This window comes from Cervus elaphus, chromosome 5 (genome assembly GCF_910594005.1).
Source record: "Cervus elaphus chromosome 5, mCerEla1.1, whole genome shotgun sequence".
Taxonomy (NCBI): domain Eukaryota; kingdom Metazoa; phylum Chordata; class Mammalia; order Artiodactyla; family Cervidae; genus Cervus; species Cervus elaphus.
Genome location: NC_057819.1, coordinates 100,206,637 through 100,231,329, shown reverse-complemented (window position 1 = coordinate 100,231,329; position 24,693 = coordinate 100,206,637). Strand labels below are relative to the sequence as shown.

The following is a 24,693-nucleotide window of genomic DNA, read 5'->3' as shown; positions in this document are numbered from 1 at the left end:
ATCCCACAACCTTAGGTTGGTTTTTTTTGTTGTTGGTTTTTGTTTGTTTTTAACATCAGAGAGATCATACTACGATAATCATTGTGCAAGTAATTTTCCACCTACATAGCAATATATCATGGATGTTTTTTCTGTGTCAGCATTTGAGGATTGAATTTGTTACCAACTACATTATTTTTCTTAGTCGGATTATTTCCTAAATTTCTAAAAGTTTTTTCCTATTATAAGCAATATTGCATAGAACATCTTATAAACATTAGATTTTGAAGTTTGAGACTTCCAAGAGTTCTCCTCCAAAGCTACACTGTCAACTGTTTCACCAGGGCCCTGTGGCTTCACACCCGTGACCCTTGACCTCTCACACCCACCCACACATTTGGTTCCTTGCCTTTACTTTTTATGTCCCACAACCCTTGTGTCTGTACTGTCTCATTATCCTCCTTCTGTGCTAATGTTTTATAGTGTTGCATCTGTTTCTACCTCTACCTACCCAGGGCTTTATCCTTCTCTATCCTTAAAACTCAACATTCAAAAAATTATTATCACTTCATGACAAATAGGTGGCGGGGGGGGTGAAAACAGTGACAGATTTTATTTTCTTGGGCTCCAAAATCACTGTGGACAGTGATTGCAGCCACAAAATTAAAAGATGCTTGCTCCTTGGAAGAAAAGCTATGACAAATCTAGACAGTGTATTCAAAGATCCGTATAGTCAAAGCTATGGTTTTTCCAGTAGTCATGTACGGATGTGAGAGCTGGACTATAAAGAAGGCTGAGTGCCAAAGAATTGATGCTTTTGAGTTGTTATGCTGAAAAAAAGACTCTTGAGAGTCCCGTGGACAGCAAGGAGATCAAACCAGTCAATCCTAAAGGAAATCAACCCTGAATATTCATTGGAGGGACTGATGCTGAAGCTGAAACTCCAGTACTTTGGACACCTGATAAGAACAACTGACTCACTGGGAAAAACCCTGATGCTGGGAAAGATTGAGGGCAGGAGGAGAAGAGGGAGACAGAGGATGAGGTGGTTGGATGGCATCACTGACTCAATGGACTTGAATTTTAGCAAACTCCAGGCGATAGTGAAGGACAGGGAATCCTGGTGTGCTGCAGTCTGTGGGGTCACAGAGTCGGATATGAGTGAGTGACTGAACAATGACAATCTCTGGTGACTCACTCCACCCTATTTTGGAATACTAGACAAGGAGTGGCAGGAGGTAAGCTGGACTCCCCCTCAGCTTTTGGGACCTTCCACCCTACAATTCTTCCTCTTTTCCCTTTCCATGACTCCCACCTTCCAGAAATTCATGGTCTAGTTGAGAAGACACACAGGTAAATGAAAAAGGACACTGGAGGGTTTTAGGAATCATGTGTGTATTCCTCCATTCAACACCTCCTGAGCACCTACAATGTGGGGAGCAGTTATGAACCCTGTCCTTGAGAGCTTACAGTCTAGTGACAGAGGGAAGGACAGGGCTCAGGAGTTCTGAAACATGCCTCCATGGTAGCCTCAAGGGCAAGTGAAGGATGGAGGAGGCATGCCAGCTTCATCTTGGACGTCCCTCCTACATCACTCCTCTCACAGTCCATTGGCCAGAATCAGTCATGTGACTACAACCTAACTGAAAGGTAGGCTGGGAAACGCTGGGAAGTAGCTGAGATATTTGTTGAGCACAGATTCTCCCTCATGGAATTTGAATATTGAGCCAAGGACAAAAAGTAGGAGGAGCTTCGTCATCCTGACGACATTGCCTGAGGACAATGTGGCAGGGCCTGAGGACAATGTCTGCTGGTTCTTGTGCCCAGAGTTTCCAGTTTCGGTCCTTCCTGACTGAGTTTAACTCCTACTGTGTTTAACCCATTCTTCAGTCCCTCAAAACACTCAGTTTCTTTTTCATAAATTCCTTTATTGCTTGAGTTTGCAGGAATTGTTTTAAACAAAAGAAGCTTGACAGCTGTATCTCTGAATCATTTGGGGCTGCACTGAATCTCAATAAAGAATGAACAGTTCCAGTGCTGTGAGCTGGGCAGCCTTCCCCTTTCTGAAGCATTGTTCTATTTATTTCAGTGTCCATGTTTGTGCAATTATTCAAATATGTATTGTATCTGTCTACAGCGTTTTATAAAAATCAGTGAAACTGAAAAAACCAGAGCTCTACTGCCTACACTATGAGACAGGGAGGGAAATCATCAGGTGAATTCAAGGGGACACATTTTTGGCCTTAACGGATGTTCATTGAGTCAGAACAAGAAAAAAGAAAAACAGAATGTATATGAAATGTTAGAATTCTGTAGGCAACGTATGATGAATTATATAATATCGCCTAAGTCTCCAGAAGTGGAAATTGTTTTATAATATGCAAGGCTTTTGTCCAACTTTGGGTCATGTTTTTTTAGAAAGCGGATGTGGGCACTGCCTGCTTGTCCTGGGCAATATGTCCTCCTGCCTTGTTTCCTGTGGCTCTTTCTCAGTGGGTTGTTCATTTTAAAGCTGTGACCACAGGTCACTATCATCTTCTCTGGCAGTTTTCAGGCGGATAGTCTAGAGGAGGGCTGGCCTTGAGTCAGGTGACCATTGGGTCCAGTCAGCTGTGGTCAGTGGGACCAGGGGCAGGACTGTGGTCCCCCCATGGCACCCCTCCAGGGGGCTGCAGGTGTGCAGGAACTTTGAGGCTTAGAATTTTCAAAAGGCATAGTGGTGCAGTCCAATGAGGTTATGTTCTCTGGGGTTTTATGTTTTTGCTTTGTTTCTGTTTCGCCATGTGTGTGTTGGGGGGTGAGTTATACCAGGCTGGGGTGTCCCAGGAGAGGCATGGGGGGCCTGATTTTCTGGGGAGTCCTTTTCTCTGGGCGGCAGGTAGCCTAGAGCAATTCCCCATGGGGCCCTGTTCCCCAGGGCAGTTAGATGGAGACACTATTCTCGATGAGGGGAGGGTCCAGGTAGGGGTAGGGTAGCGCCAGGCCGCGGTTTCGCTCTTGGATGTCTCGCGAGATCTCAGCGAGGCGGCTCTGGAAGGCAGTGATGCTCCGGCGCGGGGCCTCCTCAATGAAGTGCTCATCCGGGTAGGTGCCCAGGGGCCGCTGGGAACCAAACACAAGGCGGGGGGGAGGGCGGGGGGGGGGGGGGGGGGGAGGGCGGGGGGGGTGGGGTGTGAAGGGGCTGCTATGCAGCTGCGACCCGCCTTAGCCCTCCACCCCGGGGGACCTGAAGCAGCCTCTGATTGAGCCACCTTCCCCTAAACGGTGACGATAACCGTGGGCAGCTCTGAGGATGAAGGCTCAAGTCAAAGGGCCCAGCCACCCTGGAACGTATCACGCGTTTCCCTTGCAGCGAAGGGTGACTCTGCATCATCTCATTTGGCCCTCCTTGTGAGATGTCCAGTGACCATGTGTCCCCCTGGGAAGGCTCCGTGGGGTGTGTGACAGTAGAGTGGGATCTGGGTCAGGAAGGGTAAACAGCATTGCCTCCCTTACCCCAGGGCTGGCCCAGCTGGGTTCCCAGCTCCACACTCACTCGGTCTCCAGGCTCCTTGCTCAGCAGCCAGAGGGCAGTGACCACATCACACGTGGCATTGACTGGTGGGAGAGTGGCTAAGAACCCCTCCAGCCTGGCCTGGCCTTTGGAGGTGGGCGGTGGCAGCTGCATGGTGGGTGGCAGGTTGGGCATCCAGGCACCAAAGTCATACTGACAGGCAAGAGGGCAGAGTGAGGTGAGGAGCCCATCCTCCTCCCCAATCCTGCCCCCGACATTGACCCTTCTCACCTGCCCCGCACTGACAGCCGAATGCTTGGCGGAACAGTTGAATATCACCATGGTGACGTACTGTATCAGGGCTTCCCGTGTCCCCAGGGTGGAGGGTAGACCTGCAGGGAGAGCTGGGCTGGGAATGGGGCTGTAAGGGTCCTGAGGACAATGCTGCAGAGGTCTGAGGGTAGGACCTAAGAACTGAGGTCCCCCTACCTGAGCTCTCCCGGCCTAGGAAGCCCTCGGAGAAGATCTCCCATACCCAGGCCTGGAGTTCACTGTCATTGCGGACAGACTCATCACTCGGGTAGTAGATGTCGATCATTTCGGAGACAAAGCTGCAAGGTACATGGGGTTGCTGTCCCAGCTGTCAACCCCAACCCTCTCTGAGAAGCGCCCCTGCCCAGTCCTGGTGCTGTTAATGTCCATCCCTCCTCCTGCTGGGCGCCTCCATGGGCCTTCCTTCTTCCTCCCTGCCCCCAAGGCTGAAGCTCTCTGGGGCTGAATCCCTTACAGCTCCACTGCACCCCAGATCTGCATCCCATCATCCCGGTAGTAGTAGTCTGGGATGTCTTCAACTCCTCGGGCCCGGATATCATCAGGCAGACACAGGGCAGAATAGTTCAGCTGTTCCATGTTCTTCTGTATCAGCTCAGAGAACCCTCCAATGCCAAGGCCTGTGGACTTGGAGATTGGACTCCTGGTTACCACAGCCCTTGCCCCAGAAGCAGGAGGTAATACTGTTTGGGGAGACAGGGCCACTCCCACCCCAGGATCTCAAGAGTCTTCATACTGAAGGACTAGCCCACCCCCATTCTCCCTAAAGCAGTCCTTACCCTGTCCACCACCTGCCCAGGGGCGATGAGCAGTTCTCGGCCCAGCGTGTTGATATGCAAGGTATATCGAGTGTGAGGGATCAGCAGCTGTAAGGGTCAGAGAAGAGAGCTGGGTAAAGCCTGAGCAGCTCTGATCCCACGCCTTGGTTCACAGAGGGACCCAGCCCTGTAAATCACTCATGGAAAGAGATGACAGCAACAAGAGAGGCTGCCTGGGACAGAGATCAGGGCTCCAGGACCAGTGATGGGGGCTGAGTTCCACCAGCATCCTTTTCTGTGACCTTGACCATATGTGTTCCTCTCTTTGGGTATCAGATCACTGGGCAAATGAGAGGGCTCATCTGGATGAGCTCCGTGAATCCCTCCGGCTCCAGCATCCTGTGATTTTCTGACCCCTGGGTAGGCAAAGCACCATGAATTGGGCCTGGCAATGTGGAACATTCCCTAGAGCCCACCACTGAGTACCAGGCCCTGGGAGCTGCTGATTGTCAGAAAGAATCAGCCTGGATTGAAAAGGACAGGGTAGAGCCTGCATCCAGGATCTAGGAGGCTGTCTAAGGAAGAATCAGAAAGTCCCAGCAGCTGTGGACCCATCACACTGACAGAGGAGATGCTCCAGGCCCCTGGAGGGGATGAATCTGGGCCATCTGATGACTTAGCAAAGCCCGCCTTAGAGACATGGGCCTCTCTCTCATGGCTTCCCATCTCTGCATCAATCTGCAGAAAACCTGCTGGCCATGTTCTCACTTTGGCATCTGTCTACCTCAGGTCTCTCCTTCCCTAGGAGCTGGGCTCCTGTGACAGCTGTTGGATTGAGCTCTCCTAGAAGGGAATCTCTCTGGGGTACAATCTGCTGTCACATGTGGTCCTTCCTCTATCCCCAGCCCCATCATCTCACCCCAGCTTAGGACTTGCCAGAAAGCAGCCCCTTGGGGCAGTTGTGCAGGGAGTTGCTACTGAGGCAGGATGGGGGCTTAGCATCCTGGCCTGGAAGGACAGGGCCATGTGGGGACAGGCTGCACGGATGAGGCACCCCGAGGGGCAGGCCCAGGTGTGGGGACGTGCAGGCTTAGGGCACAGTCTGGGCCATCTTGCTGAGCCACTGACCTTGAAGAGGGGGTGGCAGTGGGGCAGCTGGCGCAGCGTAGCTAGGGCAAAGACCTCGGGCACCAGGTGTGCCTGTAACAGGTGTGTGAGGGCCTCGTGGATGGAGAACTCGGCATTGCGCACCCACGTCTTGGCCAGCAACCAGTCCCACTTGTCATCACTGGGCAGAAAGACGGGGCTGTTGGGCCCGGGGGTCTGGCTGAGCTGTAGGATGGGCCGGTGGGGAGAGGCAGCCTTGAGTGTCTGCCCACCTCTCAGACCACTCCCCACCCCTGCCCTGCCACCTGCTGGCTGCTGACCTGGATGGCGAGCGGCAGCAGGGGCCCACGGCCGGGGCGCTGGTATAGCAGGGTCATTGGGGCCGTGGAGAACTGAGGCCTCCCATTGATGACATTGGTGCGGACACCAGCAAGGAGGCCGTAATCCACCAGGAACAGAGACCCCTTCTGCAGGAGAGAGCAGGGGAGCCTGGGCTGCCATCTGGCTTTTTGCAGGTGGGGAGTATGGGAATGCGGAAGAGGATACGGGGCTAGGAGTAGAGTGTACACAGGAGAGGGTGTTCTTGGCACATCGTGCACCGTAGGTCCTTAACCAATGTGAATATGGTTCCTTTTCAGTAGGGGATGGGCCTGAAGGACTGAGATGGGGGTGTGCAGGGCCAGGACCCCCTGCCCCTCACCTCCAGCTCGGCCTGTAGGCTTGTTCCAGGGCCCAACACTGGGGCCACCATGGCATCGGTGACAGGGAAGTTCTTGGGGAGGTAGTGACAGCGTCGGATCAGGACGGGGTTGAGGCCATTCAGGAACTGGTAGGCGAAGAAGGCGTCCTCCTGCCAGTGCTCAAACACGTATTCTGTGGGGAGGGGCAGGGGAGATGGGACTGGTCACCCCAGCCCCCGGGGGACTGCCCCTGGGCACCATGGTGGAGCTTCTCTTGGGTCCGTCCTGTGGGCCCCTCTCTTCTCGCTCTGTACCTTTCTCAGGGTGACCTCCTCTGACCCCTTGGCTTCAGTTCACCCAAGCAGCATATCTTAGCTCCCAGCCCACCTGGCCTACCATCTCCCTGCCATCCCCACCTCTGTGACTCAAACACAGCACATCCGAGGCTGAACATGGGTTCCGGCTCCAGCCCGGGCCCCGCCCCATTGCCTGGCTTCCCAGGAATGGCACCTCCATCCACCAGATCACCTGGGGCAGAGCAGCTCCCCCCATCCTCCTCCCATCAAGTCCCGTCCATTCTCCACCCTCAGTAGCTCCTGGTCCTCCCAGCCACTCTGTGTCGTCACTGCCTTGCTGAGGTTTCCATCTTCTGCTGACCACGACCAAAGCCTCATGTCCTGTCCTGCTCCCACTGCTGTCTAGACAGCCCATCCCCTATGGCACAACTGGCCACAGCATTCCCCAACAGGCAGCTGGTTGAAACTTCCCACTGCATATAGGAAAGGTCTGAGCTCCTACCATGGCCTCCGCAGTTCTGCACAGCTGGGGGCCTAGACACCTCCCCTGCTTCGCCTCCTGTCTTCCTGCCCTGGATCAATACTCTTTGGCCACAGCAGCATCTTCTGCCCCTAGGAGGTCTCTGCTCCTTCCATTTTCAGGGCCTTCACCTGCGTCACCCCCTGAACCTGAAGCACCCTCTGCTTCCCTTACACCATGCCCAGCACTGTTGACACCTATGCAACTTTGAGGTCTCAAGTTTTGACTCAGCCTAAAGTCACCTCTGTGGGTCACTCCCTAGCTGGACCAAGCCAGCTGCCCCTTACACACTCTCACTGGAGCCGCGATGTGCAGGCTTCACAAGTGAACCTCTTGATTTACTTTTGAGCCTACTTTGCTTTTTGCCTGCTCAACTGGAAGCTCTGGGGGGACAAGAACTGTGTCCACAGCCCCTAAGACACTGTCTGGTGTGTAGTAGCCAACAAGTGTCTGATGGATTAAAAGGCATTAGAAGGTCAGAGATGCCCCCAGTACACATCTTCTTTTGCGTCTGGGGAGAAAGTAAGGCTCAGTGAGGATCACACAGTGGACTGGGGCTTGGTTTTCTGAGACTCCTGATAGGGAGAGCTGATGCCCCAGGGAAGAGGTCTGCAGCCCTCACCCACAGCTGGAGTCTTCCGGAAGTTGAACACCCGTCTCATTTCCTGCAGACTCTTCCAGAGTCCCTTGCGGTCCAGCAGCCCTTTGAGTTTCAGCTCAGCCAATCTGCCAGAAGATGTGAGGGGTGGGGTGGGGGAGGCAAGAGGCCCTGGGAGACCCTCCCCTGTTGTCTAGGCTTATCCTTCCTGGGATTCCAAACTAGCTTCTGGGGCCCAAGGCAGTCACGGCCCCAAGGCTGCCATCACCCTGTGGGAATAGGTGGTGAGTAGAGGCCTTGCCCTGGGGGAGGGGGGTCATGTGACCCATATTCCTGATGGTGGGGAGGGCAGAAGGCAGGGGTCCTAGGGCATCTGAGACCCATGGACAGGAGAGGGGGTTTGTCCTCACGCAGAGCCGCCCCGCAGGTAGAAGGTGGTGTTCTTGGCCACAGAGTATTTGATGTTGAGGTTCAGGTTTTTTACAGTCTCCTCGTTGAGGCACCGAGGCCAGCCTGGGATGTAAGTCTTCCAGCTGGAGGGAAGAGCCAGAAGGCAGTCAGCAAGAAGCCTCAGGGAACCCACTGACGAGAGATAGGGGGTGGCAGACTCTTCAAGGCCCTGGTCAGGGCCAGCCCCTTTCCACAAGCAGGAGTCTTTCTGGGCTCTGCCTTTTCCCTCCACCCTCAAGGCTGCAGGGGGAGCTGCCATGTTCCCCGGAAGACTCCTCCCCTGATCCATTCATTGGTCCAGGGTTGGGCACCTGGCCAGAGAGGGGCCAATCAGAATCCTTCCTGGGGAACTGGCCATTGGGGCTGGATCTGGGGACATCTCCCTCTCTCTGGCTATCTGGGTTATAACATGTAAACTTCAGGACTGCTAGTTACAGCCATTTCCCATTATGTGGCCTGGGAATAAAGAAAGCTGTTCTGCAGAGAGAAAAGTGAAGGAGAGAGAAGCATTTGGGGGCTCCAGAGACAGGGAGGAGAGTCACCTTGTTTCTGGCCCCTGAGATTTGGCTACGCTTCCAGCCCTCACTTCTGTGAATATCTCTGTGACCTGTTGACACATTCCTTTTTTTTTTTTTTTTTTCTGTCTGCTAGTTGGAGTCTGTTTTTGTTTTTGCAAAACTCCTGACCAACAGAGATGCATTGCAGAGGGGACGCTGTCCTGAAGGTGGGAGTGTGTGAAGGCATCAGTTGCGTTTGGCAGGCATCCCATGGAGAGACACTTCAGCCTCTGTAGCTTAAGGGAGCCTAGAAATTTCCTCTGGTCTGCCCTAAAGCATCTCTAAATCCCTTTATCCAGCAGCAACACAGCCTGAGATCTTTGGGTGAAATGGTAAAATCATGACCCTGCAAAGCTGAGTTGACCCCAGCCAGTCGTCCTTTCATTCCTTCCCTTGTTCATTCTTTAGTTCATTCAATCATTGCCTTGGGTTCAAACAGGCACCTTCAAAGAACAATTTGCAATTAAAGTACACTGCCACCAAGTGGTGGCCAAACCCTGCTTTTCAAACTTCAATGTACAAAAATTTAATTCGCCCAGGGAATTAAAATGCAGATTCTCATTTAGGAGGTCTGGGATGGGTGGGCCCAAGACCCTGCATTTCTAACTAGCTCCCAGGTGATGCTGACTCTGTGGATCTGAGACCTTGCTCTGAGTATTGAAGGTGTAGCCACCGGGAGCAGAGGTAACCTAGGGACATTATGAACAACAGTCTATACATTTGTGCAGGGCTTAGCAGCTGACAAGCTGCATTCATAACCATTTTCTCATTTGTTCTTCCTAAAATCACAGATCAGACTGGTATTCTTAGCTTCTTTTGCAGGAGAAAATAAGGATTAAAAAGCTTAAAGAATTTGCCTAACCTTTCACATCTTCTGCCCGGCACTGAGGTTGGCCCTGCATCTCCTGACTCCTGTGTCTTTGTTTTGCCAAGAAAGGAAGAAAGCGCTTCTTCACTCCACGGACACAGCCCTCTCCATCTGTTCCCTCAGCTGGGGCCGTTGCTGGCAGATTGGGCCTCATGGTTTTCTCAGGGATATAATTCACAACACATGTGGAAGTACCAGGAGCCAAATGAGGCTGCAGCTGCTGTGCCCCCAGAGACGTGAAGCAAAAGCCTGCAGCCCGGGCTTCAGACACAGCCCAGTTGGCCAGATCATGACCTTTTGAAAACCTGCTCCTGAGTGGGGTCCCTGGCTTTCTGCCTCAGGAGACCCCAGAGGCCCCAGTCCCTTCTGCAGCCCTCCACTTTCTGCCAGGGGGCCTCTAGGACTCAGCTATCCCAGCTGACCTCCAACAATGTTGGGCCCAGAGCAGAGAAAGAGCCCCCTCCCACCCCTTGCCCACCCTGAAGGATGAGTTTCCTGGGGGTTGGGGTGGCATATTTCTGGTTCTGCCCCTACTTCCAGGACACAGAACATGTTAATGTTTGAAAAAGCCCCAGGGGAAGAAAGGTGTCAGCAAGATTAAGGCAATTGAGAGCAGGAGGTTTTCAAGGTTTAGTGGGCATGAATCACCTGGAAATCTCCTTAATACAATATTGTTGGCAACAAAGATTTACTATATCACACAAAGAATTATGCCCGGAACCTTGTAATAACCTGTGTGCCTGTGTGTGTTTAGTTGTTCAGTCGTGTCCAACTCTTTGTGACCCTGTAGACTGTAGCCCACCAGGCTCCTCTGTCCATGGGATTCTCCAGGCAAGAATACCTTTCCCTTCTTCAGGGGATCTTCCCAACCCGGGATTGACCCTAGATCTCCCGCACTGCGGGCAGATTCTTTACCATCTGAGCCATCTGGGAAGTCCTTTAATAACCTATAGTGGAATATAATCTAGAAACAACCTGAATCACTATGCTATATACCCCAAACTAATATAATATTATACATCAACCATACTTTCATGAAAAAACACCAGTATTGCCGCCCTTCCCCCCATATCTGATTCGGGAGGTCTGAGGAGGTTCTGAGTATCATTTCTAAGGAGTTCCTGGTGATGCTGTGATTGGAAAGGACAGAGGACCAGATGGAGACTTCCCACCACACCATCAGCAGCGGGAAAGGGCTGACCCTGGTCCGCACAGGCAACCTATCTCCAACCCCTCTCCACACAGAAGCCCCCTCCTCACCCGTAGGCCTCCCGCCTGGCCTGCAGCTCCTCCCTGCGCTGTTGCTGGAGCGTGGGGTGGTGATCTTCCCAGGAGATCTTCGCTGTGGGAGGAGAGGAGCAGGTGAGGAGGGCAGAGAAACCCCCCTGACCCCTGGCCTCAGCCACTCCCCCTTCCACTTGATCTACCCCTTGCCAGGTCCCTCGCCCGCAGAAGGATGGCTTCTCCCACTCTAGACTGCACCTCCCCCTCCCCTCAACCTCCTCTCCCCGCCCCTGCTCAACCCCGTGCCCCTTTCCCTCCGCCTTGGCGACTCCGGTTCATCTCTCCGGTCCTCCCTTGCCCTTTCCCCCAACAAACCAGCCCCCCCCCCTTTCCTGTGTGCCCCTCACCTGTCCCCTCCCGCAGCAGCAGGCTCCCCTCGCCCTCCAGCCACTGGTAGCAGGGGAAGCATAGCGGCGCGGCCCCGTGCGGCGGCGTGAGCTGGAGCCAGCGGCAGAACCAGGCGTCCCCGGCCGAGGGCGCGAGGGGCCGGGATCGCGCGAGGGGCGCCTTGTGGACGCGCACCAGCAGCACCTGGCCCACGTCCTGGGGGGGCGTCACCTCGAAGTCCTCCTCCTGTGGGGAAGAGACGTTTTAGTATCCTAGAGGGTCGTCCCTCCTGCTCCATCCTCCGCCCGCACCCCTACCTCCCGAGCACTCACGGCGCCCGCGTTAAACTCTTTGCCGAGATGGTCCAGGGGCAGTGGGGGGGTCTCTCCTCGGGTCCCCACGATGCTGACAGACATTTTGTCCCACGTGCCGGCCCCCAAGGCCTCTCCGGTGGATACCCTCACCCTGAACTTGGCCATGGTGACAGCCGGAGTCTGACTCTCTCCTGCTGGTCGGACTGCAGAGCCCAGTCGCTCACCCCCAGGGATACGCACCTCCACACCCTGGCCAGGCAACTCTGAGTTCCGGTGGGGCCTATCGCCGCCTCAAAAAGCAACCCCCGGGCTCAGGGCAGAGAGGGCGGAGCTGAGAGGCAGGGCGATAGGCAAGCAGTATGGGCTGGTCTGCCCTGAGACGTGTAGGGACTGAGGTTTGCAGGGCAGGGCCAGAGGGAATTGGGATCCAGTGGAGCTCGGGTTTGTTTGTCCACCTCTTTGTTTCTTTGCCTTCTTAGCCTTGAAAAGCTATGCAGAGAAATTCCCTGGTGATCCAGTGGCTAAGACTGGCACTTCCAATGCAGGGGACACGGGTTCGATCCCTGATCAGGAAACTAAGATCCTGTATGTGGGGCAAGAGGCCAGGGGTGGGGGGTGGGGGAATCCATTTTTCTGCTATTTTAATGGAGCTTGGGGGAGGGGGCAAAAGCCAATGTTTGTTTTATCCAGAATAACTTAGAAGATCAACCTGTTGCATTTCCCCATGCCTAAATCCCCACTAGTTCTATCCATTGTTCCCCATTCTGTTACCTTTTGTTGTTTTCTGTATATTTCTGCTGAAGCAGGAGGAACCTTGAAGCAGGCAACACTTATATTCTCTTAGCTCTGGGAAATTTGGTGGGGAATCAGAAGAAGGTTGAACTAGAACCAAATGATGTGGTCTCCTGTAAAATGTTTGCATTCATTTTATTTTCCTATATGCATCTTACTTGGTTTCCTAAACTTGCAAAATTACAAAAAGTTAAGACAGTAGAAACAAGGAGGAGGAATTTTTTTAAATAAATTTTTTCTTTTAAGGGGGAGGAAGAGAAATAGGGCAATATCAGAGGATATGGCATGAAAGGAGAGCCGCTTTCAAGATGACCAACTCTTCTTACAAATGACTCTGAGTATTGAAGAAAGGCAATGCCAAAGAATGCTCAAACTACTGCACAACTATACTCATCTCACATGCTGGTAAAGTAGTGCTCAAAATTCTCCAAGCCAGGCTTCAACAATACGTGAACCGTGAACTTCCAGATGTTCAAGCTGGTTTTAGAAAAGGCAGAGAAACCAGAGATCAAATTGCCAACATCCGTTGGATCATCAAAAACTCAAGAGAGTTCCAGAAAAGCATCTACTTCTGCTTTATTGACTATGCCAAAGCCTTTGACTGTTTGGATCACATTAAATTGTGGAAAATTCTTCAAGAGATGGGAATACCAGACCACCTGACCTGCCTCCTGAGAAATCTGTATGCAGGTCAGGAAGCAACAGTTAGAACTGCACATGGAACAACAGGCTGGCTCCAAATCAGGAAAGGAGTACGTCAAGCCTGTATGTTGTCACCCTGCTTATTGAACTAATATGCAGAGTACATCATGAGAAATGCTGGGCTGGATGAAGCACAAGCTAGAATCAAGATTGCCGGGAGAAATATCAATAACCTCAGATATGCAGATGACACCACCCTTATGGCAGAAAGTGAAGAAGAACTAAAGAGCCTCTTGGTGAAAGTGAAAGAGGAGAGTGAAGAAGTTGGCTTAAAACTCAACATTCAGAAAACTAAGATCATGGCTTCTGGTCCCATCACTTCATGGAAAATAGATGGAGAAACAGTGGAAACTAGCAAACTTTATTTTTCTGGGCTCCAAAATCACTGCAGATGGTGACTGCAGCCATGAAATTAAGACACTTGCTTCTTGGAAGAAAAGCTATGACCAACCTAGACAGCATATTAAAAAGCAGCGATATTACTTTGTCAACAAAAGTCTGCCTAGTCAAGGCTATGGTTTTTCCAGTAGTCATGTATGGATGTGAGAGTTGGACTATAAAGAAAGCTGAGAACTGAAGAATTGATGCTTTTCAACTGTGGTGTTGGAGAAGACTCTTGAGAGTCCCTTGGACTACAAGGAGATCCAACCAGTCCATCCTAAAGGAAATCAATCCTGAATATTCATTGGAAGGACTGATATTAAAGCTGAAACTCCAATACTTTGGCCACCTGATGGGAAGAACTGACTCATTGGAAAAGACCCTGATGCTGGGAAAGATTAAGGTGGGAGGAGAAGGGGACGACAGAGGATGAGATGGTTGGATGGCATCACCGACGCCACGGACTCACAAACTCACAGATGGCATCACAAACTCATTAACATGAGTTTGAATAACCCCCTGGAGTTGGTGATGGATAGGGAGGCCTGGCGTGCTGCAGTCCATTGGGGTTGCAAAAAGTCAGACACGACTGAGCAACTCAACTGAACTGAACTGACTGGCTTCACACGCTAGAACTACTGGGGGCCTTGGAAAAAGCAAGGCTCTAGCCTCTCCCTATGGTCTGGGTATTGGATGCGGGTATTAATGTGTGCATGTGTGTGTGTGTGTGTGTGTTAACAGCTTCCCAGGTGATTCTAATATGCTGTCAATCTTGAGAAGAACTGCCCCCAAGGTATGTTTGTGTTGTTGGGAATGAGGCAAGGACATTGATGCAGGAGGAGAAGTGCTAATCTCAGAATTAAAATCCTCGACAAGAGAAAGAAGCAGGATCCAGAGCACAAGTGGGGACAGGACCCCAGCCTCTCATAGATATAAAAAGCCAGAGGTTAACAGGTTCAACAACAGAAAATTCTAACCAGAACTGACTTTGGCAATTCACTTGGCTACTGTAACTGAAGTATCCAGCGGCAGTCAGTCAGTCAGTTCAGTTGCTCAGTCATGTCCAAGTCTTTGTGACCCCATGAACTGCAGCACGCCAGGCTTCCTTGTTCATTACCAAACTTCCGGAGCTTACTCAAACTCATGTCCATTGAGTCAGTAATGCCATCCAACCGTCTCTTCCACTCTCGTCCCCTTCTGCTCCTGCCTTCAATCTTTCCCAGCATCAGAGTTTTTTCCAATGAGTTGGTTCTTCTCATCAGGTGGCCAAAGTATTGGAGTTTCAGCTTCAGCATCAGTCCTTCCAATGAATATTCAGGACTGATCTCCTTTAGGATGGACTGGTTGGATCTCCTTGTAGTCCAAGGGACTCTCAAGAGTCTTCTCCAACACCACAGTTGAAAAGCATCAATTCTTCAGTGCTCAGCTTTCTTTATAGTCCAACTCTCACATCCATACATGACTACTGGAAAAACCATAGCCTTGACTAGATGGACCTTTGTTGACAAAGTAATGTCTCTTCTTTTTAATATGCTGTCTAGGTTGGTCATAGCTTTTCTTCCAAGAAGCAAGTGTCTTTAAATTTCATGGCTACTGTCACCATCCGCAATGATTTTGGAACCCAAGAAAATTAAGTCTCTCACTGTTTCCATTGTTTCCCCATCTATTTTCCATGAAGTGATGGGACCAGATGCCATGATCTTAGTTTTCTGAATGTTGAGTTTTAAGCCAACTTCTTCACTCTCCTCTTTCACTTTCACCAAGAGGCTCTTTAGTTCTTCTTCACTTTCTGCCATAAGGGTGGTGTCATCTGCATATCTGAGGTTATTGATATTTCTCCCGGCAATCTTGATTCTAGCTTGTGCTTCATCCAGCCCAGCATTTCTCATGATGTACTCTGCATATTAGTTCAATAAGCAGGGTGACAACATACAGGCTTGACGTACTCCTTTCCTGATTTGGAGCCAGCCTGTTGTTCCATGTGCAGTTCTAACTGTTGCTTCCTGACCTGCATACAGATTTCTCAGGAGGCAGGTCAGGTGGTCTGGTATTCCCATCTCTTGAAGAATTTTCCACAATTTAATGTGATCCAAACAGTCAAAGGCTTTGGCATAGTCAATAAAGCAGAAGTAGATGCTTTTCTGGAACTCTCTTGAGTTTTTGATGATCCAACGGATGTTAGCAATTTGATCTCTGGTTTCTCTGCCTTTTCTAAATCCAGCCTGAATATCTGAAAGTTCACGGTTCACGTATTGTTGAAGCCTGGCTTGGAGAATTTTGAGCACTACTTTACTAGCATGTGAGATGAGTATAGTTGTGCAGTAGTTTGAGCATTCTTTGGCATTGCCTTTCTTTGGGATTGGAATGAAAACTGACCTTTTCCAGTCCTATGGCCACTGCTGAGTTTTCCAAATTTGCTGGCATATTGAGTGCAGCACTTTCACAGCATCATCTTTCAGGATTTGAAATAGTTCAACTGGAATTCCATCACTTCCACTAGCTTTGTTCGTAGTGATGCTTCCTAAGGCCCACTAGACTTCACATTCCAGGATGTCTGGCTCTAGGTGAGTGATCATAGCATTGTGGTTATCTGGTTCATGAAGATCTTTTTTGTATGGTTCTTCTGTGTATTCTTGCCACCTCTTCTTAATATCTTCCGCTTAACCATATCATTTCTGTCCTTTATTGAGCCCATCTTTGCATGAAATGTTCCCTTGGTATCTCTAATTTTCTTGAAGAGTTCTCTAGTCTTTCCCATTTTATTGTTTTCCTCTATTTCTTTGCACTGATCACTGAGGAAGGCTTTCTTATCTCTCCTTGCTATTCTTTGAAACTCTGCATTCAAATTGGTACATCTTCCTTTTCCTCCTTTGCCTTTAGCTTCTCTTCGTTTCTCAGCTATTTGTAAGGCCTCCTCAGACAACCATTTTGCCTTTTTGCATTTCTTTTTCTTGGGGATGGTCTTGATCACTGCCTCTGGTACAGTGTCACGAAACTCCATCCATAGTTCTTCAGGCACTCTGTCTATTACATCTAATCACTTGGATCTATTTGTCACTTCCGCTGTATAATCGTAAGGGATTTGATTTAGGTCATACCTGAATGGTCTAGTGGTTTTCCCTACTTTCTTCAATTTAAGTCTGAATTTGGCAATAAGGAGTTCATGATCTGAGCCACAGTCAGTTCCTGGTCTGGTCTTGCTTTTGCTGACTGTATAGAGCTTCTGCATCTTTAATTGCAAAGAATATAATCAATCTGATTTCAGTATTGACCATCTGGTGATGTCCATGTGTAGAGTCTTCTCTTGTGTTGTTGGAAGAGGGTGTTTGCTATGACCAGTGCGTTCTCTTGGCAAAACTCTGTTAGCCTTTGACCTGCTTTGTTTCATACTCCAAGGCCAAATTTGCCTGTTACTCCTCATCCATCAGAGGACAGACAGAATGAAAACCACCGTCACAGAAAACTAACCAAACTGATCACATGGACCACAGCCTAGTCTAACTCAATGAAACTGAGTTATGCCATGTGGGGTCACCCAAGACAGATGGGTCACGGTGGAGAATTCTGACAAAATGTGGTCCCCTGGAGAAGGGAATGGCAAACCACTTCAGTATCCAGATACAGGTGTGTGACAAACAATGAATTACCCACCCAATATCCATTCTCCCTTCTTTCTTCCTCAGATAATGTAAATTTGGTTCAGGGCATGAGATGGCCACCACACCAACCAGAAGAGAGGAGTTTTCAGGTAGCACTTGTGTATGCATGTATGCTCGGTTGCTAAGTCGTGTCTGAGTGTTTGCGACCCCCATGGACTGTAGCCTACCAGGTTTCTCTGTCCATGAGATTTCCCAGGCAAGAATACTGGCACAGTTTGCCTTTTCCTTCTCCTGGGGATCTTCCTGACCCAAGGATTGAGTCCACGTCTCCAGTATTGGCAGGTAAATTCTTTACCACTGAGCCACCTGGGAAGCCCTAGCACTTGCAGAAGTTGCCCAAACTCCAGCTAGTGTTTCCTCACCTCCTCCTTTTTTTTTTTCATTGCTCCAAATGGGCTACACTCCACTCCCTAAACTAACCAATGTGCCCTGGAAGATGCAACTTTGTTGGGCTGAGCCTGGCAGGCGGCCAAGCTTTGTAATTGCCTACCCTGGAGATGGAGGAGCCCAGACAGCGACAGAGACCTCAGTTTAATGGACAGGGGATCTAACATGTCCCAAATAAAGGGTCCTGGAGCAACACTCCACGTGAACGGCAGGCAGCAGGCAAGACCTGGAGGTAGCCTTCACTACTTGGGGGAGAAGGAGGTTACCATTTATAGGAGGAATTGACATCAGGTTGGCTCAGTGGTTACCAGGGAAACCAGCAGTCAGGATAGGGGGCAAACTCATAGGCAGTTACTGATTAAGCCCTATAATGAAGAGCATCGGATAGTCATGTGAGTGAAGCAGATCTAGTTGAACAGAGGGTGTACAGAGAGCAACAAAATAGCCATCTTAAATGACCTGATCATGCACCGACTAAGGCGTATCCCTGGAATTGGGGATGGAGTTAATCCCACTCAAAGTACATGGCTGAGAATGAGACTGGGTGGTTTCCTAAGGGAAACATGAGGGGCTGGCACCAGGAGGAGGAGAAACCAAGGCCAGGCAATGAAGCACACCCACGACAGAGCAGGACATGCCTTCCATGGTAAAAGACAGGGTTAGGACCCATGGGTACAGTCACAGCGAGGTCACTGTGGATGGAGGATAGTGTGGGAGCTTCTTCCTGGTTATGTCACTGTCACTGAATCATGAGTAAAATCATGAGCTGACAGGGGTCAGGGAACTTTTCTGTGTTAGGTCCTGGGCTGGGTGCTGGAGGTGAACAGATAAGTGGGACAAAGTCCTTGTTCCCCAGCAGCTCCTGATTTGATGCGAAAGCCCCAGGGAACATAAATGACAGACATCGTGTGGACAGAAGCACCTGTGCCCCTTATTCTGGTAACCACAACCTCATTTTCCTATAGAGACTAGTCCCTTACCCATTCTCAGCCCATATGGACACCATGGAGCTGACTTCATCCTCTGGTTCCCGGGATGGGCATGTGATCCACATGGCCAAACAGACTTGAGCGGAGTTAGGGAATTGATAAGGGGATAAATACGTGGCTTTGTTCAAGCCAGTCAGAATCAGCCCTGGGATTTTTCTGTAGCTGATATAATTTTTTTTTAAGCACTTTCATTTCTTAGAAGTCGCTCTGGATGTAAGCAAGCCTTGAAGCTCCTGCTGATCATTTCCATAACCATTTTGGGAAAACCCACTTGAGGATGAAAGCAACATGGTGAAAAATATAGCTGAGTAATTTATAGAGCCCCCCTCATGTGAACACCTGGGTCCAGTCATGCCTGATACTCATGGTCTTTTGATTACCTGAACTAAAACTTTTCTTTTGAAAGAAAATGCCTCCAACTAATAAAAAAATTAAAAAAAAAAAAAAAAGAAAATGGAACTCTTTCAATCAGAAGAATCATCTTTTGGAACTTCCCTGGTGGTCTAGTGGTTAAGAATCTGCATTGCAGTCCAGGGGATGTGGGTTCAATCCCTGGCCAGGGATCTAAAGTCCCACATACTGAAAAGCCACTAAGCTCTCATAACACAACTACTGAGCCTACACAACTAGAGAGTCTGTGCATCCTGAGGCAGCCAAAAAATTTTTTTTAAAGAAGAATCCTCCTTAGTACAGAAGTCTCCAACTCACTGGAAAAGACCCTGATGCTGGGAAGGATTAAGGGAAGAAGGAGAAGAGGGCAACAGAGGATGAGATGATTGGATGGCATCAGTGATTCAATGGACATGAACTTGGGCAAACTCCAGGAGATGGTGAGGGATAGGGAAGCCTGGCATGCTGCAGGCCATAGGGTCACAAAGAGTCGAACACAACTTGGTGACTGAACAACTATCTCAGACATGGGAGTGGGGCATGTCTGAGAAAGCTTCCTTCATATGAGAATACTCACACTGAGTTTGGTAGAATGAGCAAGACTTAGGCAGACTTGCTAAGTGAGGGAAGTGCTCTGTAAATCCCACCTGCCACCACACCTGTGTATTTGATCCCAAAACTGACAGCATGAGATGCCTCTGTCTATTTTGTCCAATTCATCCTCTCATCTTCTACTTCCTGTCACTTATCCTACTGAATGGGTTACATAGACAATCATGCTCGTCACATATCCACCCAACAAGTTCATCTTCTGAGCTTATGTGAAGTGAGACTCAAAGCTGGGTGTTGTATGGGAGGAGAAGAATGCTCAATAAGGTCAGAAAACAGACAAAGTGAGCATTCAGCCCCTTCCCACCTCACACCTATGGCAGACATTGCCCATCAATCCGTGTATTTTTCTTCTTGAGCCCAGATGTAGTCTCAGATGCAGCCTTGTCATCCCAGCACTCCAGACAGTCACAACCAATTGAGTGAAGCTGGCATTTAAGGTAAAGTCTAGGGTCAACCTCAAGGTAAGATATGGCTCAGGGCAACGCAGATCCAGAATAGAAGGGAGACAAGACTGAATTACTCTAGAGGCTGGGAAGATGGAGTTAATTAGGACTCTTTCATTTGAAAGTAACAGACACCTGCAAGAAAGAACTTGTCTTCAAAGGAGGATTTATTACAAGGACACAGCAGAACTACAGGGACCATCTAGAGGCAGGAGCTGAAGCTTTGTAGGGACTCAGGAAATTTCTCTCCATCTCTATTCTCTGCATTTCTGCTTTGTCTTGTTATTTCTCTGTCTCCCTTGACCAATTCTTTCTGTATTCCAGCTCACATGACAGAGATAGCCACCACACAATTCATGTTTATGTATCTTCTAAGAGAGTAGATAGACAGGTTTATAGTGTCTTGGCTCAAATTTCAAGTTCCCTGGCAAAGGATTCCCACTGACCTAGTTTAGAACAGAGATCCACCCTTAGTCCAATTACCCCTGTGCAGCAGGAGGAAGGGGTCACATAAGATGCCAGGACAGCTGTGTCCATCACAGTCACGTTGATGATTCTGATGAGCTGTGGGGGTTGTATGGATTTTTCAGAAGTATGTGAGTAGGTCTTTTCTGGGCAATATAAAACCCCAAACAACAAATATCCCTTAAGTAATTCAAGAAAAGCTTCTTGTAGGAGGTGAGTTTTAAACTAGTCATGAAAAACTGGTAAAGTTTTAATAGGCAGAGATGAACAAACAGGATAATCTAAACTCAAACCAGGGACTTCCCTGGTGGTCCTGTGGTTAAGAATTCGCTTTCCAGTGCAGGGGACACAGGTTCGACCCCTGATTGGGGAACTAAGATCCCACATGCCTTGGAGCAACTAAGCCCCCAAGCTGCAACTACTGAGCCCAGCTCTGGAACCCATGCACCACAGCTAGTGCAAAGCCCGCTTGCTGAAGCAGCCAAATAAAGAAATAAATTTTAAAAATAAATAAATGAACTCAAGCCAGTTTGATACAGTGTAGGAACACATTGGTTTATGTGACTGGAAAATTCAGGAGTAATGGCTTCAGGCCTGGATGGATCCAGGTGCCCAGGACATGTGTCAGGAATTGCCATGGCTCAATATTTCATTTCTACTTTCTTCTGTGTTGAACTGTGTTGGCTTTTTCTCAGGCAGGCTTTTCCCAAGTGGTGGCAGAAATGATGACCAGCAGCTTTGGGCTTCTATCCTGCCAGTTTAGCAACCCAGTTTAGCAAAGACCATGTCACCCTCTAGCTGCAAATGTCCTGGGACTGATCCTCACTGAACTGGCCTTGGTCACAGACTCCGAAACTAGGCCTAGAATTAGCTCCATACAAACTATATGGATTAAGGGTGGAAATGGGTATATCCCCAAAAGGAATTTCAGATGTGGGAAAAAAATAGGCAAAAACAATATGTGTATATTCTGCCTTTTCTGAGAGAAGTCACTCTCAGAAACCATCTATTGGTGGATTGCTGATCTGAGTTTTTCAAAACTCTCAGCCAGGTTTTAGAGGGCTTCCAAAACTGAGAGACTTGTTCTGGTTATCCATTACTGGATAATAAACTATACTAAAACATAATGGCTTAAAACCCATATTATTATATCCCGTGATATTGCAGGACAGACATTTGGGCAGGACTCCCCTGGGTGATCCTTTGGTTTCACTTGGCTCTTACAAAGACGTATGCTCAGTCACTTCAGTCGTGTCCGACTCTTTGCAATCTATGGATTGTAGCCCATCAGGTTCCTCTGTCCAAGGGATTCTCCAGGCAAGAATGATGGAGTGGGTTGCCATGCCCTCCTCCAGAGAATCTTCCCAACCCAGAGATTGAATCCAAATCTTCTGCATTACAGGGAGATTCTTTGCCCCTGAGCCATCAAGGAAGTCCCTCTTACAAAGGTGCTTGGTGGTATTCAGGGCCGATGGGCTGGAATACAAAGTTCAGGAAGACTTGATTTGTGTCTGACAGCTCAAGGTGAACAGCTGGAAGGCTGGATTCTGGGGAGGTAGTCCATACCTAACACCAGGGAATGGCTCTTTCCTCAGGGTTTCCTGAGGTTACTCTCAGACTCCCACCTTCACCAAAGCCATCCCAAATCCTCACCTGCCACCCCTCCCCCCACTCATCTTGCTATTGGCAAACACATGGCCATCCTTGTCCTCGACAACACCAAGGACACAGAAAGGAAGCTCTTTTTCCCCCTTTCTTCCCACTAAAGGTATGGACTCCACCCTTCCTGCTCCCACCTCCTGCCTTAGAGGAAAAGGCTCTAAGGAAAAGGATCTAAAAGCCGGAAAGACTGATGCTGAAGCTGAAACTCCAATACTTTGGCCACCTGATGCAAAGAACTGACTCATTTGAAAAGACCCTGATGCTGGGAAAGATTGAAGGTGGAAGGAGACGGGGACGACAGAGAATGAGATGGTTGGATAGCCTCACCGACTCGAAGGACTTAAGTTTACGTAAACTCCGGGAGTCAGTGATGGACAGGTAAGCCTGGCATACTGCAGTCCATGGGGTCGCAAAGAGCTGGACACGACTGAGTGACTGAACTGAACTGAACAGCTGTCTAAAGTTACTTCCGTCTCCTCAGGGACTGGCTCCCGTCAGTGTTTGCCTTTTTACTCACAGTGTAGGATTTAAGACCTTGGGAAAATCACAGTCCTGACTGTCACTTAGTAACCGGCTGCCCTTAGACAGGTCATACCACCTTTCTGAACCTCAGTGCTATCCCCTGTGAAATGGAGTTATAATAGTGTCTGACTAATAAAGTTGTGGAGGGTATTAAACTTTCACAAGTAAAGCTTCTGACCCGTAAGAAGTACCCATAAAACATCACTCCTTCCTTGCACACACACTCTGAAGGTGGCCACATTTCTTTTTTTACTGAGAATGTAGAAACCCAGGAGGAGGGCATAGCAACCCAATTCAGTATTCTTGCCTGGAGAATCCCCATCCAGGGGTCACAAAAATTTGGACACGACAGTGAAGAGTCAAAACCTCTAGAACCTGCAGTTACATAACCCACACTTGTACCTACTCCCAAACCCATCCTGTCCTGCACTAATCCTCTTGCAAGTGCTTCTCCTCCCCCTATCCAAAGGCATCCCTCCTCCTCTGCCTGGATCCATCTCTACCAGACACAGGGCTGGGTTCCCTAGTCACCGCCTCCAGTGTCTCCTCCACTCACTGGGGTTTTTTGTTGTTGGTTTTTTTTTTATGTGGACTATGTTTTTTAAACAGTGTTTTATTGAATTTGTTACAATATTGCTTCTATGTTTTCGCTTTTTGGCCTAGAGGCACATGGGATCATAGTTCCCGGTCCAGGGACAAACCCCTGTCCCCTGCATTGGGAGATGGATTCTCTCTTTTTTTTAAAGAAATTATTTATTTTTTTATGTTAGGCTGTGCTGGGTCTTTGTTGCTGTGCATGGGCTTGCTCTAGTGGAGGCACGTGGGGGCTACTCTCTAGCTGCAGGGTGCAGGCCTCTCTTGTTGTGGAGCACAGGCTCTAGGGTGCCGGGGCTTCAGCAGTTGCTGCACGTGGCTCAGATGGTGCAGCTCTATGGGTTCTAGAGCACAGGCTCAGTAGTTGTGGTGAGTGGGCCTGGTTCCTGGATTAGGGATAGAAACCATGTCTCCTACATCAGCAGGCGGATTCTTTACCACTGGGCCAGTAGGGAAGTCCAGGGGACGGGGGTGATGGCACATTCTTAACCTCTGGACCACCAGGGAAGTCCCTCCTGTGAACCGTCGATGGGCTCACAAAGGCTCACAACACCCTCACCGACCTAGCTTCCTTTCTGGCTGCTGAAGGAACATCTTGCACAGTTGTGTCATCACAGGGTGTGTCCCTCAGCGTCCTCTGGAAGGCATTGACTGCTGGAAGGACCGGTTTCTGGGACCAGCTCTGATCGGTGATCCATGATCATCCAGTCCGCCTGCCTCAGTGTACATGAGTGTTGCCCCAGGCTTGGGCACCAGGGCCCAAGGAGACCGCCAAGATGGAGCCCAGACTGGGGCCTTTTCTCCAAGAGCCAAGAAGTCCTCCATCCCTTGGGGGGCGGTGCTGAGGGTGAAGTGCACAGTACTGGCCTCTCTTCTGCCACTGAAGTTGGCCTGGAGCCCTTTGCTGCTGGCCCTTCCTGTTGCTAATGTGGTCCTCTTGGGCCTTGTTTTAACTGGGGCCATGGCCTGCCCTGGCAGAAAGTGTGGCAAGAGCTCTGAGTGCCCATTTTTCCTGGGATAGAGGCTAAACCCTGGAAAGGGGGGTGACCTCAGGGGCCAAAGTGGAAGACCTGTCAACATTATGCATGAGAACCCACGTGGCCCTAAATCAGGCAGGACGTTGACAGTAGTAACCTGGAAGTTCTGAGGGAGGCTCACGACTTAGGAGCAGATCGTCAGGACCGAGAGAGTGGCCTGAGGAGATGGTGTGCTGACTGGGCTTGCCGGTGATGAAGAAAACAATGGTGTGGCAAGGCCATAAATTCAAATGACTGTGAACATTTACTTGCTTGGCTTCGTGGTTTGGGTAATGAGGTAGAGTAGAAGGGAAAGCCCTTTGTTGAGCTTGTAGTCATGAACACATTTTAATCCAATAGACCAATATTTCATCATAATGAAAAAAATTAAGAGTTTTGTGGTAGATGCGTGTGTGGGTGTTCAGTTGCTCTGTCACGTCTGATTCTTTGTGACCCCATGTAATGTAGTCTGCCAGGCTCCTCTGTCTGTGGGATTTTCCAGGCAAGAATACTGGAGT

General features: G+C 49.6%; 1 protein-coding gene across 1 annotated transcript; it reads right to left on the bottom strand.

Moving 5' to 3' along the window:
• Positions 1-1,886: 1,886 nt before the first annotated feature.
• On the bottom strand, positions 1,887-11,856 carry ALOX15B (arachidonate 15-lipoxygenase type B). Its single transcript, XM_043900928.1, has 14 exons — positions 11,580-11,856; positions 11,268-11,493; positions 10,897-10,978; positions 8,172-8,294; positions 7,786-7,889; positions 6,368-6,540; positions 5,988-6,134; positions 5,689-5,892; positions 4,582-4,668; positions 4,260-4,429; positions 3,962-4,083; positions 3,764-3,864; positions 3,515-3,685; positions 1,887-3,081 (listed from the first exon to the last, which is right to left on the bottom strand). The coding sequence occupies exons 1-14, from the start codon at positions 11,724-11,726 to the stop codon at positions 2,902-2,904; spliced, it is 2,037 nt and encodes a 678-aa protein (XP_043756863.1). The 5' UTR covers positions 11,727-11,856; the 3' UTR covers positions 1,887-2,901.
• Between the last annotated feature and the right edge of the window lie 12,837 nt (positions 11,857-24,693).